Below are 19,159 nucleotides of genomic sequence, written 5' to 3'. Positions count from 1 at the left end.
TTTCTCTGGCAAGTGCTCTATCAACTGAGATAACCAAGCACGTGCATAGGTAGTTCAGTAGGTAGAGCACTTGCCAGCGAAAGACAAAGATCCCGAGTTTGAGTCTCAGTCAGGCACACAGCTTTAATCTGCCAGGAAGTTTCAATTCCATAGTTGTTTTAAAGATTTTAAATCATTAGACCTGGTTATAATTTTTGAAGTGATTTTCAATAAGAAGTGTGTAGTTTACTAAATGATCCATGCATGCTATTCAGACCATGCATGCTATTCAGAACAGAAAGGTATGTCACACTGTTTAAAGTCATGCCCCAAGATCGCTATCCAAAACTCACAGGCTTCACTCTTAAAGTAAAAATCTTTTTTCTGATGAGCATATGTTTGAGACAGAACTTTTCTACAATTACATACATTAAATCTGCTCAGCATAATGCAGTGACCGATAAGTTGTTTGGATGTGAACTTCATTTCACTGCAGTGCATACTGAAAGTCATATTACAGAACTCGTCAAGACAAAGTTAAATAAAATTAACCTAAATATTTAAATATTTCATTAACGTAAGCTCGAGAGTCCTTGATAAATAAATAAAAATGGCAATTATAGTAATTTCTTATGCGACTTACATATAGGCATTAGATACAACTCATGATCCTATGATGACTTAAAATTGTCCCTGCTGTTGGTTGGTGTGGCAGTGTTGGACCGTAACGGCAACACACGAGTTAAGTTGGGCTTGAAAACTGTATGTCTGAAAGCTTTTGAAGTACATTTTTCACATGAATTATGGCAGCACCAACTCTCACAACTTTGATAATGCCACGATTTGCGCAACATATGGTCAAAGTGCCACTCACAAATTTAAACACTGGCCTGCGAACTATATCTACATGAGCACGTGTATAAGAGGAATGCTGTTTAATTTGTTTTTGCTTGCATTTGGGACATAAGTTTTTCTGGTTCCCACATCCCACCCAACACCACCTTCCTTCCTTAGTGGAGGGCTTTTCTCTTTCCATCTTGCCTCAACTTCGTGTGGTTTGCCAGTTGTACCAGTGCATTCATGCACTACATTAGATTTGTTGTAGACAGCAGACATGGTCAGCCTGTGGATGTGTGTATTTGCTCCTCTACATGGCAGTCACATGCTGACCATTCAGCTATAGAGGCAGACTGTTGCGTCAGACAGAAATGTTAGACTACAAATGATTTTCAGTATGTGGTTTCATATAAGAACTACTAAAACACCACCATTATGCAAACCTACCAATTGTTGAAGTTAAATGCTACTTAAGTTTCAACACAACTATTGTTCAAGCATCTGCCACTTGGGTCTGATAACTCCTAGAAAATTTGTGGTTGAAAGCTTTAGTAATCTTACGAGGAAAAAGTTCTTTGAAATGAGTGTCATGTGGTTACTTAAAATCTCTTTCTTTAAAGTAGCTATGGCTCTGAATCTGAAAGTTTGTTTGAATGGTGCTTAATAATGACTATTAGAGATGGGAATGGATATGTTATGGTTGTATTTTGTTTAACTTACAGTACAATACTAGACAAAATAATACTTATAAACTAATCATTAATAATATTTTTCATGCACTTTTTATGCGTTCATGATAAAGATTCGCTTTACAGAGTGGTACTTTCTACACAGCCTTATCTTGCTTGTAGTTATGAGATGTCCACTCCTATGGAAGGTACAGAATTCTTAATGTTTTGACTGCTGATAATTGGTTCAGTAACTCACTAGTGAAAAGTTTTCTTCCATAAGACACCTAGAGTAAAAGTATTGTAGTATTATTCACTTGTAATAATGGCAGAAACTGATTTCAGTACCTTTAGGCACTAAGAAGATGAACATAATACTATTGAAATTTTAGTAATGTCTTGTCAATAAACTTCTACATTAATCTATTAATACTACAATTTGAAGTACAAATATACCTAAAAATGAATGAGACTAAGAGGCATAAAGCTATTGCCAGTACAGTAATGTGTCCAGTGTTACATCTATGCATTATTGGTAATGTAATTCATATAACCAAGCCATGCACAAGTTAAATTTTATATATGTGCAAACACATTTCCAGTACATGTGACTTTATAATCTATAATGCAGTTAATGCTCTTCCAGTAAGAATGTACCAAAGAAGCCATCATTCCTGAAGCGTGATCTTGATGCTAGAGCTCACTCAGAAGCATATCGCTTGACATTCCGGTTACCAGCTAGTGAGAAACTGGATGGTAGTATAGATGCTACGCTATGGACACCTTATAACAAGCGGCATGTTTGGGGACGCTTGTTTCTCTCCCAAAACTTCATATGCTTTAGCAGCAGGGTGAGTCAACTTAGAATAATAAGGATGAGTGGTTACCAGCTAGTGAGAAACTGGATGGTAGTATAGATGCTACGCTATGGACACCTTATAACAAGCGGCACGTTTGGGGACGCATGTTTCTCTCCCAAAACTTCATATGCTTTAGCAGCAGGGTGAGTCAACTTAGAATAATAAGGATGAGTGGTTTAATATCATTTAGTGAGTATAAATGTGAACAAGTGCAAAGGGCCTATTAGACATTCTTTTGTTACTGTTTACTACTTCATATATGTCAACTTTTTTACAGTTCACGATATGCACATATCTCATTTTCTTTTAGGTACATCTTGAACACATCTTGGATGCCTTGAATATCTGCTCTAACATCAGCCATACTGTTTACTAAGAATTTGTAATTGCTGGAAGAATGATGATGTTTTCGCAAGTCCATCATCTGAAATCTATATTTTCACATTACTGTGCTTATCATTGCAAGATGCACACTAAGCTCTAGTCAAAATCATGCTTTATGCCTATTGTTCTTTGAACTTCAGTGGTGTAGTTTTGTTGTATTGGTGATACTTTATATTTCGTCATCAAGGTTATGTCGTTACAATGTATTTTACCAGTGGATGGCTTCTCTCTCTTGCTTGCTGTCCCGCTCGGTGAACGTTTTAGTATCTTCCATCTTGACACCATCTTCATAACGTGATATGTTTACTCTGATTAGCACTCGTGCCTTTGGGAGTGTTTTTAGAGACTGATTATCAAATTCATAGAAATTTACAAGTAATTGTTGGTGTAATCGTTTGACGATATTGTTTTGGGCATCCAGCCAGGCTGCTAATTTTATTTTTGTGTGCATTATTTTGGTAGCTAATAAATCACCTTTATCAGGTGCATGACTGGTGATCTTTTGTGGTTGGAGTCCACATAGTGAATACACTCATGAGACCCTTACTCATGGCACCTGATGACAGTAATTATGTCAGTCTTCAAAATATTATGAACAAAACGTAAAATGTCAACTTGGCTTGATGCTAAAAACACACATAGTTTGGAAATTTACATATTTTCTACTGACTAGTTCTGATTGTAGTTGCCTAATTTATTATTAATCCCAGTTCTTCTTACTCACTGCGCTTTAGGATGTTCAGTGTAGTGTACACCAAAGTGACATATTTTTATTTTGTGGTGTTTACAGATATCAGTTATGAACTGTTGTAAAAGTTACGCCAGTTCTTTCTTTTTTATGCACGTTTATTATATTCAGTCAGTCGCCAGTTACTGTGATTTAACTTTCTTAGGACTGTTCATGGACCAAAAACCATAATCCGTATGAAGTGTACAACATAAGACAATCACAAATTTATTATAGATTAAATGTAAGTGATGAGAATTGAAACAATTTTATTGGTAATTTTAGTAGATATAAAAATTCCTTTAAACATAAAACTGTTGCTGCATTTTTGAGAAATATTTGTTACTGATAGAACTTTAACCAAAGTAAGGTATGAAAATGAATTTCTCTACAGTTTCCAAGACAGTTCACCATGATAGTGCTGACACACTCATGACCCATGTACCAAAGAGGTATGCAAATAGTTTATACACTTTGCCATTTCAGAAATGCTCTACCCTTTGTTTTTGTCATGAAAATTGATCATCTTCTGCTGCCAAAATAAATATTTCCCTTCACTGTTGCATTAGTGAATGAAATGTATATATGCAGCCTATCAGTTGCCTTTTGTATATACTTTATCAATGTACTTTAGCAGAGTATGTTTTTGAGGTGACTGCGAGGCTAAAATTGTACATTCAGTTGACATACTCAAATGTATGAGTTGCTCATTTTAGTTGCCTTATCCAAGCAGTAATCATAGTACAGAGATTTGAAAATATATGTTCAGTCCTACTGTCTGGATTTATGTTAATAAATATCTTGCACACTGATTGTTTTGGAGTTTATATAAATTCTTTTTTTTTAGCTTTCAATATTTAAATGTTCTTGTTTTTCCAGACATTCAAAATTGAATAAAACTCGGGACACATTGTTGTCCATTTTTCAAACTAAACTTTAGAAGAATTGAGCGATGTGATAGCGAGCAAAAAATTGCTGTTTCTAGGTGAAAGGCTTGGTCAGTCTGGTATTACCTTTGAAGGATATCAGCTTAGTGGAACGAGCAGAAAACCAGGCCTCGAATCCAGCAGTAAATAATTCAGTTCTCATCACTTCTGCAAACCACACAAGTTTCCTCTTCGCACAAATTCAAGATCGTGATTTTGTTGTGCAAAAAATCTCGGAGCTTCTTGCCAGGACGAGGCTTGCTGCACCGTAAGTTAGAAATAAAATTAAATTAAAATACTTCTGATCTTTAAAGTACAGTTAAGTTTCCCCATTGCTCTGTGTTAATAGGTCAGTGTACAATTCAGAAAGTGCTCATTCACCAACTTCAAGCAGTGGAAGCATCAGTCAGGGAGAGGAAGCAAAACCAGGTAAAGCATCAAGACATTTTAATGTAGTGACTTAGTGATTGCCATTATACTTATTTTGTAAACTATAGGTACTCAGTCACTTGCACATAATGTTTTGCAACAAAACTTTTATGGAACTTTAGACACACCTCTTTTGTCAGTATTGTGTTGTGGGCATGGGATCCTAAGCCATTAATTGTCCAGACTAGCTCTCAAGAACACATTCCGTACTGACAACATAACTTGCTCAAAGAACATTGATTTTGGATTATTTTACGCCACATATTTCAGTTAACTTGTGTTGAATTGTCACATATGGGTTTAATCTGTGCCTTTTCAAAATTATTTATGGAAGTACTGGTCTTGAGGAAAGTTTGCCAAATACCCAGCATGACACCAAGACTCTGTGGAGTGGGTCACCAGGTATCTGGTTGGTTGCAGCCTTCTGACTGTGCAGGGAGTGCCGTATTGATTCTTAAGCTGTTACCTTACCTCCCTGCACGTGCTGTAGAGTAGATGCCCATCCATTTGTGGGCACTGGAACTCCAGGCAGTGGCAATCTAGTCAGCTGGTTGGTGCTGTGGCTAGGTGACACCTGTGGGGACAGCCCTTTTTCAGAGTAGGCTGTGATAAGGCTGATACCTGCACCGTGAAAAGACCAAAGTTTTCAGCCAGTGGCAATGAGACCCTGGCAGTCTATTTAGCTTGACTGAAATTCTTCAGTGCAGGTTTTTACAACCAATTCTGGTTCTTGGCCACACTATGGGAGGAAAGGAAAACCAATCGAACTGCAGAAACGTATTCTCTACAGTTCCTGGTTTGCATCCCTGGCACATGGAGGGTATTTTTTATTTATTGAGTCATTGTCGTTTGGGGAGAATATTTAAAATGTATTTGGAGAAATTTCTTCCCTTAGCAAGTCATCAAGTGGTTCTATTTTAATTAAAACAGCAAATCCTTCCCAATTTCAAGTATGACACTCTTGTAAAAAAACTTTGTACTGTACCTGTTACCATAACACCCAATAAGAGCTTGGACATGGTACAGGGTTTAACTTTCCATCTGGACTTAATGCTACAGATGGATGAAGAACTACACAAATACTTAGAGAAGGAAATATCCACTTCATAATTGTGCATGGCGAGGCCTGCCAGACAAGCTTTACACTGGAGCATTCTTCCGTGGTAGGGGGATGTGCTTCCTGAGAAAGTAAAAATCATGATTTACCTGCATATGTGTAGCTGTATATCCCAACCCTGATGTGGTGCTTCAAATGCTTATGTTTTGGATATAGGACTTTCCAGTGTACAAACAGCTCATTTTGTGGAGTCTGTGATTGGCGACTTCGTAGAAACACCCCTTGTCAGCTACCAACTGTATGTGTCAGTTGTGGAGACGATCACTGTCCCAAATCCCAGACATGTGCTACCTTAATAAAAAAATAGAAAATCCAGGAATGTAACGTCTCCAATCACCTCTCATATTGTGAGACTTGGAAAAAGTACAATTGCTTCTATTCTATCTCAGTAGTACAGCTTGGCAGTACCTAGAGTACTGAAGCACCAGCTTCAGGGACCTCGACTCCCCACACCTGGCTGGAAAAGCAGAGTTCTCTTCTGACTTGTGTGAGGTCCCAAGGTTGCCCCCTCATTTTCAGTTACTACCCTCACAGCAGACAGGTCCTCACAAGAATCTCGGCCTTCTAAAGTATTCTAAGAGAGAAGAAGAAATGTTCAGAGAAGACTACCCTTGTGACCACAGAAGTGCCTTATCCCTCCTCACCATCAGACTCTGAACCTATATTTATTGATATTGTACCACCTCCACTGGTGACACAGTGATCTTTGGGTCTGACCTGTTCTCTTGGCCACTCAGTGTGATAATTCAATGGAACTGCAGTGGCTGTTATTGTCACTAGCTAGAACTGGAAATACTAATATCTTCCTGTTCTGTCACCTGCCTTGCTCTCCAACAAATCATTTCATTTATGTGTATTTTCCAACACTTAAGGATTACCATACATTCTATAGGAACTGTTCTGGCCAGAGAGAGCACCTGGAGGTGTCTATAAATTGGTTCACACAGATGTCATCAGTAAGTGTATTCCCCTGTATACTACACTGGAAGCTCTAGCAGTGTGAGTGTGAATGAGCCCGATGATCACCATTTCTAACATTTATTTGCCCTCCAGGCACGGCACTTACTGTGAGGTAGCCATTTTAAACTGACACCTCACCACCTTCCCTTTTCTCACAATTGAGAAGTTAAATGCGTACAACCATCTGTGGGGCAGTACCATGTTGTTTGATAGGGGCCTTCTGAATGATCAGCTTCTTTCCACACTTAACCTCTCTCTCTTCAGTGACTGTAAGCCCACTTCAGAACAACACATGGCACCTCTTCAGCGATCCGTCTTTCAGTCTCTTCCTCCAATCTTATGGCTTCATTACAGTGTATGCTACATGATGATCTTTGTGACAGTGACCACTTACTAATGCTGCTGTCACTTTCTTGTCACTGCTTCACTGGCTACGTGGCACATTGGCAGCTGTGGGCCTCTGCTGTCACCTTTCCCCTTTCTTTGTCAGATGGCTTCAGTGAGGTTGTGGGAGACATTTACACTGTGATTACACTGCTGGGACTGCTCCCCCCCCCCCCCCCCCCCATATTCTTGTAGTCACTACCTTGGTGGATCAAAGACATTACAATAACTGCTCACGATCGTCGAAGGGCCCTGCACCATCTCAAGTGGCATCCTTCACAGATGCCCTCATCACTGTTTAACAGCTCCATGCAAAGGCTCACTACATAATTACACAGTAAGAAGAAATGTTGGGAGTTCCACATCTCCTTTATGGGAACATCTGCTTCTTCATTTCATGTGTGGGCTGAGCTGCTTAGTCTTCTGGGGCACCAGAGGCCAACACCTGTTCTTGGTCTATTGATGCATTGGTCCCTGCTGAACACCTTGTGACACACTTCGTGACAGTGATGGCATCCTCTTTATACCTGGCTGCCTTTCGAGCACGTAAAAACAAGTTGGACATCCCCTATCCTGAACCCCATAACCCTGAATTATATACTGAACCTTCCACTGACTGGAATTGCTTCGGGCTCTTGCCTCATCAGACAGTATAGCTCTGATTAGAGTCTTAATCAGATGATTTGATATCTGAATGTTACTCAGAGACTCCATCTGCTCAAGGTCTTCAAACTGACTTGGTTAGAAGGTGTTTCCTCTTCACGGTGGAGAGGTAGTGTCATCTCAATTGTTAAATCAGCCGGTAGTTCTTTTTTTCCTTTTTATCCACATAATCACCTCTTGATGTCATCACATTTCACTTACCCTATGTGTCTGAGGCTTTTGAGGCTCCCTACTGAGTTGTATTCATCATTTTTTATCCCACTGATTATTTTGGCTTAGAGCAGGTACATTGCTCAGCTCCAAGAGAATGTCATCCCTCAGGACTACACACTGAGTGTCACCACATCACCATCAATGGGATAATGACTTCCATTGGACCAGTTGTCACCCATGCTCTCTATGTTGATGAATTTTGCATTTATATAGCTCCCATTCTGCAGGGCTGACTGAATTCCAGAATGAAGGACATTACAGTACATGCACATGCCGTGCAATCTTTGTTAATTTGTTGCCCATCATGTAGTACATATTTTCTAGTTGCTACTTAAGATGCCACTTCAGTTACACAATACCCTTTGGGGCCAGCATTCTTCTGCTGGATATGGGCTTGTGGACCCTGGGATTCCTGAGCTGAGGGACTGCTAAGTTCCACCAGTCCTCTGTCACTGTAAGTTGTGGGCATCCTTCAGCAACCACTGTATGGCACAGCAGCGGAATGTTGTGTGTCACAGGGGACAGGGATCTCAGCTTGGCTACCCATATCAAGAGATGATAAAAATCTCTAACAAACCCTGCAGTCTTGAGATATGCTGTGTGCCGATGAGATGCTTGGCTGTTGATGTGGAACAATCATTAACAGGCAACCTCTGTGGAACCTGCTGCACCTCATTTGAACAAAGCTTACTTAGGCACATGGTGCTATGTCTGGGTGGACTTTCCTTTCCCTAGCAGCTCGAAGGCAAAGTATTGCCCATCGTCCACTAATGAAGACAGAAAGTACACAGTCTTATGATGATGATGATGATGATGATGATGATGATGATGATGATGATGATGATATCATCCACTCTGATGTCTTTCTCGACTCTTCTTCGGAGGCAGTGGACCTTGCTGTTCGACTGGGAAAATCATCTCACTCCAAGACTGATCCTCCACCCATTGCGGGCTCCCCTCCCAGCAGAAAGTTGGGATGAAAGTGCTACCCAAATGACAGACTGCTTCCATCCTGAAGTGGAACATTCATGGGATCAGCACACATGTGAAGGAACTGGAACCCCTAGAACAGGAATGCACGCTTTGCTTGTGTTTGCAGGAAACACATTTTACATTGTGATGCCCCTATATTGTGGAGCTATATGCTTTGTTGGAAGGATGCCTGACTGGGGAAGGGGCCAAGAGAGGGGTTACTGCATTTGTCAATGTCAATAATTCAAACCACTCCTCTGCTCTCATCCTGGCTACTGACCTGCAAGCAGTTGCAGTTGAAATTCATGTGTATTGGAGGATCACTGTTTGCTCACTTTATTTGCCTATGCAAAATGCAATAGATTCTGAGGCTCTCGCAGATCTTATGGGACAACTCCCATGACCATTTCTCCTTCTGGAAGACTTCAGTGCCTATTCTGTCTCGTGGGGCTCGACTTCTGCCAGCCCTCGGGGTCACATTTTGAAAAGCTGAACATCCTCAGCACAGGTACTCCCCATTTCTGTGCTGCTACAGGGTCATTCTCAGCCATTGACCTCTCTTTCTGCTTTCCAGCCCCTTGTGGACTCTGTTCAGTGGGGTGTCATTGACAACCTTCACTAGTGACTACTTCCCACTGTGCATTCATCTACTGGTTGGAGCTTTAACTGCACAGAATCCACCTAAATAGATGGACAGCAGAGCCAACTGGATGCTGTTCAGCCAGCTAGCTGTGTTTGAATACCACAGCAGCATCCAGGAGTGGGTGGACCACATCACATGAGTCATCCACCATGCCGTTGACTTATCAATCTCATAGCCCTCAGTCATCTTAGGAGGCAGCCTGTTCTGTGGTGGATCAGTGAATGCCACTCAGCAATCTAGGAAGGGTGTGCAGCTCTTAGACAGTTTAAGTACTGCCCAACAGCAGACAACCTTGAAATCTTTCAGGTCACGAGAGCCAAGGCTCAACACATCAACCGTTCCACTTCTACAAAAGTCTGGGAAGCCACCAGGAAGATTTCTGGTAAACACAGTTGTTTACCAGTAACAGCAGTGCTGAAATAGGGGTGTTTCCAAACATCTGGAGACATTGCTCAGCAATGGCAGAGCTTTTTGTAGCAGCTGCTGCTGGTGCCAGCCAGGATCTGGCATTGCATCAATCGATCATCCCTTCAGGCATGTGCTCAAAAATACCCTCCATATTTTGGATCTCCGCAGACGCAACAGTTGTGCAAGCTGAGAGATCCATTTGGAGCTCTACTGTGGTGGTGTAAACTAGCTCCTTCACATGACCACAAAAGAAAAAAATCTGTTGTTGTTCTTGTTATTGTGGTCTTCAGTCCTGAGACTGGTTAGATGCAGCTCTCCATGCTACTCTGTCCTGTGCAAGCTTATTCATCTACAAGTACCTACTGCAGCCTACATCCTTCTGAATCTGCTTAGTGTATTCATCTCTTGGTCTCCCTCTATGATTTTTACCCTCCACACTGCCCTCCAGTACTAAATTGATGATCCCTTGATGCCTCAGAACATGTCCCACCAACCGATCGCTTCTTCTAGTCAAGTTGCGCCACAAACTCCTCTTCTCCCCAATTCTGTTCAGTACCTCCTCATTACTTATGTGATCTACCCATCTAATCTTCAGCATTCTTCTGTAGCACCACATTTCGAAAGCTTCTATTCTCTTCTTGTCTAAATTATTTATCATCCATGTTTCACTTCCATACATGGCTACACTCCATACAAATACTTTCAGAAATGACTTCCTGACACTTAAATCTACACTCGATGTTAACAAATTTCTCTTCTTTACAAATGCTTTCCTTGCCATTGCCAGTCTACATTTTATATCCTCTCTACTTCGACCATCATCGGTTATTTTGCTCCCCAAATAGCAAAACTCCTTTACTACTTTAAGTGTCTCATTTCCTAATCTAATACCCTCAGCATCACCCGACCTAATTCGACTACATTCCATTATGCTCGTTTTGCTTTTGTTGATGTTTATCTTATATCCTCCTTTCAAGACACTGTCCATTCCATTCAACTGCTCTTCCAAGTCCTTTGCTGTCTCTGACAGAATTACAATGTCATCGGCGAACCTCAAAGTTTTTATTTCTTCTCCATGGATTTTAATTCCTACTGCGGATTTTTCTTTTGTTTCCTTTACTGCTTGCTCAATATACAGATTGAATACCATCGGGGAGAGGCTACAACCCTTCTCACTCCCTTCCCAACCACTGCTTCCCTTTCATGCCCCTCGACTCTTATAACTGCCATCTGGTTTCTGTACAAATTGTAAATAGCCTTTTGTTCCCTGTATTTTACTCCTGCCACCTTTAGAATTTCAAGGAGAGTATTCCAGTCAACATTGTCAAAAGCTTTCTTGAAGTCTACAAATGCTAGAAACGTGGGTTTGCCTTTCCTTAATCTTTCATCTAAGATAAGTTGTAGGGTCAGTATTGCCTCACGTGTTCTAACATTTATACAGAATCCAAACAGATCTTCCCCGAGGTCGGCTTCTAGCAGTTTTTCCATTCGTCTGTAAAGAATTCGCGTTAGTATTTTGGAGCTGTGACTTATTATACTGATAGTTCGGTAATTTTCACATCTGTCAACACCTGCTTTCTTTGGGATTGGAATTATTATATTCTTCTTGAAGTCTGAGGGGAATTTTGCCTGTCTCCTACAGCTTGCTCACCAGATTGTAGAGTTTTGTCAGGACTGGCTCTCCCAAGGCCGTTAGTAGGTCTAATGGAATGATATCTACTCCCAGGGCCTTGTTTCGACTCAGGTCTTTCAGTGCTCTGTCAAACTCTTCACGCAGTATCATATCTCCCATTTCATCTTCTACATCCTCTTCCATTTCCGCAATATTGTCCTCAAGTACATCACACTTGTATAGACCCTCTCCTTCCACCTTTCTGCTTTCCCTTCTTTGTTTAGAACTGGTTTTCCATCTGAGCTCTTGATATTCATACAAGTGGTTCTCTTTTCTCCAAAGGTCTCTTTAATTTTCCTGTAGGCAGTATCTATCTTACTCCTAGTGATATGCGCCTCTACATCCTTACATTTGTCCTCTAGCCATCCCTGCTTAGCCATTTTGCACTTCCTGTCGATATCATTTTTGAGACATTTGTATTCCTTTTTGCCTGCTTCATTTACTGCATTTTTGTATTTTCTCCTTTCATCAATTAAATTCAGTATCTCTTCTGTTACCCAAGGATTTCTACTAACCCTCATCTTTTTACCTATTTAATCCTCTGCTGCCTTCACTATTTCATTCCTCAAAGCTACCTATTCTTCTTCTACTGCATTTCTTTCCCCCATTCCTGTCAATTGTTCCCTTATGTTCTCCTTGAAACTCTGTACAACCTCTGATTTACTCAGTTTATCCAGGTCCCATCTCTTGAAATTCCCACGTTTTTTGCAGTTTCTTCAGTTTTGATTTGCAGTTCATAACCAATAGATTGTGGTCAGAGTCCACATGTTCCCCTGGAAATGTCTTACAGTTTAAAATCTGGTTCCTAAATCTCTGTCTTACCATTATATAATCTATCTGAAAGCTTCTGAGATACTGTTGGCCAGCAAATTAGTCCATGTTGTCAAATCCACCTATCTGGATACCTGATTTAAGTAATTTCATGTTGTGGTATCATAGCGTGGAGAAACTCCGTTCTTCTGTAGCCATATTTTTACTATTACTTCCAGAGGAAAGTCTTGAAGTAGCTCTGCCAGAACCTTTCTTAAGACGACTGTCTAATTATGACCATTTCAATCATCAGGTAAAATGTAGTCCTATTATTTGGTTGTCTAAAATTCCCACCCACACACTAATCTTAAATTTATCTTGACTGCCATGCTTGTAAATCTGATGTAGGTTAGCACTGGAGCAACAAACTTATCTTTTTTTGTGTTGTTTGTAGATTATACCTTGATTAAACATCAATTTGTTGGTAAACATAAAAACTCATAAAACAAGTAACAACAAAGTAGAAATAATTTCATACATTAAATCTTGTGTGATAATTAACCTTGATTTCAGAACTCTGCATATCTGACTATTGTGTTACCTTCCTTCAATACATTTTTTTGTCTTAAGTGTTTAGTCACAGAGTTCCTGCTTCATGCATTCAACAGTCTACTCGTAGCAGATGATATGTGAGACATAAAACACATTTTAGGAAACATTCTGTGTAAACATGTCTTGCTGCAAACACATTGGAATTAGCAAACAATAACAGAGAGACATGCCTGAAAGCTCATTAAATAGAAACTGATTCATCATAGTCTTGTATGACCACTACCACAGCATATTGGATAATGCTTGAATGAAAGTGCGGAGTAGCACAGTGGAGTGATATAGTAGTGCCCCCTACTGGCAAGAGTGGAATCAACAGGCCCAACTGCTGCATGTGCAGTGAGGTATACCATCTGGTAACAACATATATCCAGCATTTGTCATACACTTTTGCAGAATTTCCTGATATTTGCGGCCTTATGTGTCTTATATTAAATTACTTGTCTCTGCGTCATCTACATCACTTTGTTTTGTTTTTAAATGTATGTGTGTTAGTAATTGTGTTAATCACATCATAGATGAAGTTATGTATCTGTAGCTTTTGACTAAAATATTGCTGATAAGTGGCGTGACACTGTTGGGTACAATAACATTGTGTATATATGTAATGCATGAAGTAAAGTTGAAAACTCATCATATATATTATGTGTTGAGCAGTTAACAAGCACATGACCAAGACTGAAAATGTTACTAAGCTTCTATGTGCAGTCCTCCAATGTTACTAAGCTTCTGTGTGCAGTCCTCCTTCAGAGTTCTAAGCCCCCCCTCAAACGCGCGCGTACGCGCGCGCGCGCACACACACACACACACACACACACACACACACACACACACACACACACACGAACAATCTTCCGAATCTAGTCTGGAGACAGATTTCCCTATTCCTTCAACCATAGCTGCGAATCAGCTGGAAGAAGTTAACCACATTGTTTCTTACATTTTTGACTATCTATAGTCAGGTCCAGGAATGAGAACCACCACCTCAGAAATCCTCCTACCCCTCTCAAAGTGATATCCTGCTGCCAACCAAATTTACAAAATATCCATCCTTAAGTTCCACTTACTTCAGTAGTACAGAATTCAGCAGGTTGCTAGGGCACCTGAGGTGGTGCTTCACTGACATGTTCTGCTCCTAAGGCACCTTACAGTGTATCCAGTGTGGGGATCTATACTCACTGCACAATGTGTGGCAGGTTACAACACATGTGAGTTGCCTGAGGTGGAGAGTCAATGTGGGGACTGTCTGCCTGGCCTTGGCCATGTGCTGTGTGTGCAGACAATTGGCCACTCCTTCAGCAGGGTTTGCACAGCACACGTGGAGAGATGTTTGTCAGTTATCAGGAGCTTCAGTGTTAGGGGCATTATAGAGCCATTTAGGAAACTAGGGCTGGAAAGAAGTTTAGTGTGCACTTGGTATGGAAGATGTCAAGGAAAGGAAGCTGTGGCTGCAGCTGTGGAATGCACAAGGTTCAGTCATCTAATTGTGTGGCTCATATCAGCACCAGTGAGGTCGCCCTCAGTTTGTGCAGACAGCTGGCAAAAGTGATAAAGGCTGCTCGCCACACTCGCAGGGTAAAATCAGAGCTCAAAATTTGCAGTACCATATCCAGCACTGATTGAGGTCCTTTTGTTTGGAGCCTAGTAGAGGGTCTCAACCAGAGTTGCTGTTGATTCTATGATGTCTTTGCTGCATATTTCAGGATCTGGAGGGGTGGAAAATTGTAGAACTCTCCTTGATAGGTCAGTGGTACTCTACACACAGGAAACAGCTACTCATGTAGCTGGCTAGGCAATAAGTTGAGGTCCTCAGATGATTTCTCACCAGTCAGTACTCGGTGAGCAAAATCAAATCACGTACAAAATAAAGACACTTTGACTGTAAAAATTTTCACAGTAAATTGCCAAAGCTTTTGTAACAAAAGTTTCAGAATTTTCCCTTACCGAGAAAGTTGTTGTACTCAAATTATTCTTGGAACCAAGAGCTGGGTGAAACCTGAAATACAAAGCTCTGAAATATTTAATAAAGTATCAAACATATATCAAGAAGATAGATTAGATGCTATATGAGGAGAATGTTCGTTGCAGTTGGTAAAAATATTGTCTCTATCGAGGACAACATTGACTTTAATTGTGAAGTTACCTGGACATGAGAAACTAGTGTAGGTGAACACAAGTTAACCATCAGATGTTTTTATTGGCCACCTGTCTCCACCATAAAAGTAGTAGAGTTTGTTAAAGAAAGTTTAGGTTCAGTTATATGGAAGTATCTAACCAAACCAAATGTACATTGGGACATCTGTGGATTCATTGTTGGTGCTACAGTCAATCAGTCTTGTGAAACAGCTCCGAACACGTTTTCCAAAAATGATCTTGAGCAGCTAATTCAACAGCCCACATGCACTGAAAACATTTCAGACCTTGTAGTTGTGAACAGGCCTGACATTATCAACAGTATCGGTATAGAGACAGGAACTAGTGATCTTGATGTCATAAAAGTGACAATGGTTATTGAAGTTACTAAATAAATCACTCAAGAAGGCTAGGAGAGTACTTATGCAGAAAAATGCAGATAGTCAGTTGTTAGCAGCTCACATAGCCAATGAATGGAAATCATTTAGTTCAAATATGACAGATGTGGAAGAGTTATGGGTATAGTTTTTACTGATCGTAGATGGCATGCTGGAGGTGTATGTGCCGAGTAAGTGTTTTAAGGACAGAAAAGAACCAATGTAAGTTAATAACAAAAATCAGAGAATATCAAGGTTAAAAAAAGGATGTGGAAAATTCTACTCCTTCGTAGAACCACTGACAGGTAGAAGGCTTCTATCCAGTCATATGTTGACGAGTTTGTGTAGCAATAGGAGACAGCAAAAAGGGAGGTGAAGTTTTAAATTTCACGTTTAAGAAATCATTCATGCAGGAGAATCATGGAGGCATACTGTTGTTTGACTGCTGTACAGACTCCCTTATGGAGAACGTAGTAATAGGCATCCCTGGCATAGAGAAGCAACTGAAAGAGTAGGAAATAAATAAGTTGCCAGGTCCAGAGAGGAATTCGGTTGTACAGCGAATACTCTGCAGCATTGGTCCTTTACTTAACTTGCATTTATTGCTAGTGCAAAGTACCTGCAAGGAGTGCAGGTAACTCCTGTATATAACAAGGATTAAAGAATGTACTCTCAAAATTACAGATAAATACCCTTAACACTGGTTTACTGCAGAATTTTTGAGCATATTCTCAATTCAAATATAATAAATTTAGTTGTGACTGAAATTCTTCTGTCCACTAATCAGCACAGATTTAGAAACCATTGCTCATAAGGAACTCAGCTTACCCTTTTTTCACATGATATCCTACAAACCATGGATGAAGGGCAACAGGCTAATTGCGTATTCCTAGACTCCAGAAAGCTGTTGATTTGGTGCCCCACTGCAAACTGATAATGATGGTCCAAGTAGTTGGAATAGGTTCCAGATATGTGAGTGGCTCAAAGACGTTTTATGCAACAGAACCTAGTATATTGTCCTTAATGGTGATTGTTCATCGGAGACGAGGGTATCATCATGAAAATCCCAAAGAATCTCAATAGGGCTGCTCTTACTCTCAATATACATAAATGATCAGATAGACAGGGTGAGCAGCAATGTGTGCCTCTGAATTTTTACTGATGACATTGTAGTATACAAGACAGTATCACTGTTGAGAGATAAAAGGGTATGGGATGAATTGGGCAGAATTTTGATGTGATGAACAGAAGATTGCTCAAATAAATAAATAGGTATTGCATTGCAAAGGTATATGAAATGGAACAAGCATGCAGGGCAATAATACAGAAGGTGAATGGTTGACTCCGGTTTATTGTGAGAATTGTAGGACAATGTAGCTCATCTATAAAAGAGACCGTATACAGAACACTAGTGAGACCCATTCTTGAGTACTGCATGAGAGTTTGAGATACCCACCAGGTTGGATTAAAGGAAGACATAAAACCAAATCAGAGGCGTTCTGCTAGATGTATTACTGGTAGATAGGATCAGCACATGAGTTTTGTAGAGATACTTCATGAACTCAAATGAGAATCTGTTAAGGAAAGGCAATGTTCTTAATGCAAAACATTATTGAGAAAATTTAGGGAACTGTAATTTGAAACTGACTGCAGAATGAGTCTACTGCCACAAATGTAAATCTAGTGTTAAGACTACAAAGAAAAGAGAAGAGGAACTGAGACTCCAACAGAGTTATATAGACAGTTGATTTTGTCTCACTACATTTGCAAGTGGTACAGGAAAAGAAATGAGTTACGTGGATCATACCTCTGTGGAACACCCACCTGCAAGACCTGCCATCTGCGCCACCGTCCCATTAAATCCTATTCCAGCCAACCATAGGTATAACCTGCCCTATAAAGGACAGTGCCACCACTGTAAATGGGGTTGTTACGTATTTGCTTAGCTGTAATTTTTGCACAGGCTTTTGTGTGTGGGGGGGGGGGGGGGGGCGGCATGAATCTGAAATGAAAGACACTGCCAAACTAGCCAAGAGCATAACTGATCAACCAGCAGCAGGACACACCACTGAGCCCAGAATATCTAAATTCAATATCATCCTTGAATTATATTGATATAAATTGACCTTGCATTACATCTTCTGTCCCACAGTCCTCCCATCCTCAATCTCCTCTGCCTCCATCCCACACCCACCTCCACCATTGTCACCATCAGGGCCAGTATAAACACATACTCATATTTGTTTTTGATATGAATAAGGAGGTACATTTTTAAGACCAGAGCCAGATATGGTGTTAGTGAACCAGAAGTGAACATTTACTATGTAATAAATTTTAGGTTATGGCTCCAAATTTAACTTATGTCACTCACAGAGTATACAACTAAAATGTGTTCACTTCTTATTGTTCCCTGAGCAGAGGTTTGTGTGCAGTGAGACACCTGTAATAGCCAGCAGAGCTGGAAACAACATTGTCGACACTATCATTGCTTCTGCTGTACACAGTAAAAGAACAGTGAGTAGACTTACTTGAAAATGCTTTGTCAAAAAAGGGAGGTGTGCCTATTTAGTGTGTCATTAGTACGTAAAGCAAAAACAGCTATGGTCGAATATGGTTTCCAAAATGCCACCACTGGATCTATGGCTCAAAACAAGCAGTTTCAAAAGCAGTTTCTTTCATTGTAGCAAAAAGCACAATTATAAGGTAAATAAAGTTGTTGGGATACAACCAATGTGAAATACAATGAAATGGGATATACAGTTTGTGCAGTGCATTTTTTTGGTTCATCTACAGAGTAAGGTTTGATAGTTTTCTCTGTAATCTCTCAAATATTAATGTCTATTGATTATGACTTAAACAATGAGAAAAAGAGAATGAAGGAAAGCTCAGGAGGTTACAGACAAGGCAGCAAAATTAATTTGGAGAACTTTGACAAGAAGAGCAATGTAAATGTATTAATAGCAGATTCAGGGGAGAGGGAAAGGCTGGGAACAGGGGCCTTCATCTTTCCAATTGCAAACGTCCATTAATCATGATGTCTGAATTTAAGACTATGACATGTGCATATCAGTGGATATTTTACTTACACTTTCCCTATTTATTACAAAGTATTCTTCTCAGTGATACCCATATTGATGTGTAAGGAATTGTTGAGCCCGTCATAACCTGACATTTATCTGTATTTTCTTTATTATAAAGGTTCTCATTTTTGTAGGTATTTTCAAACTGATAGAGGTACATTCAAGTATTGGTGTAGGGGCTTGCCATCAGTGTCAGCAGCAGATCTTTCAATTTTGAAAGACACAACCAAGGTGACCATTCCAGACACTTCCTTTGCATCTGTTTTTACACTACTGAAGGCTGTTTCCAGTAAGAAATAGATTTTGTGTAATTTTGTTTCCAACATATTCTCACACTTCCTCATTTGTACAATCTGTCTCGCGTGTGT

At 40.1% G+C, this 19,159-nt stretch overlaps 1 protein-coding gene across 2 annotated transcripts in view; it reads left to right on the top strand.

Annotated features, from left to right (window-relative positions):
- LOC126360331 (TBC1 domain family member 9-like) overlaps positions 1-19,159 on the top strand; it is a 184,812-nt gene that overhangs the window by 54,688 nt on the left and 110,965 nt on the right. For both annotated transcript variants that reach the window (XM_050007700.1, XM_050007701.1), the window contains exons 8-10: positions 2,131-2,335; positions 4,441-4,649; positions 4,731-4,810. In XM_050007700.1, the coding sequence (XP_049863657.1) occupies positions 2,131-2,335; positions 4,441-4,649; positions 4,731-4,810 (494 nt within the window). The remainder of the gene's footprint in view (positions 1-2,130; positions 2,336-4,440; positions 4,650-4,730; positions 4,811-19,159) is intronic.

This window comes from Schistocerca gregaria, chromosome 1 (genome assembly GCF_023897955.1).
Source record: "Schistocerca gregaria isolate iqSchGreg1 chromosome 1, iqSchGreg1.2, whole genome shotgun sequence".
Classification (NCBI taxonomy): domain Eukaryota; kingdom Metazoa; phylum Arthropoda; class Insecta; order Orthoptera; family Acrididae; genus Schistocerca; species Schistocerca gregaria.
This window is presented reverse-complemented; position numbering and strand designations above follow the sequence as displayed.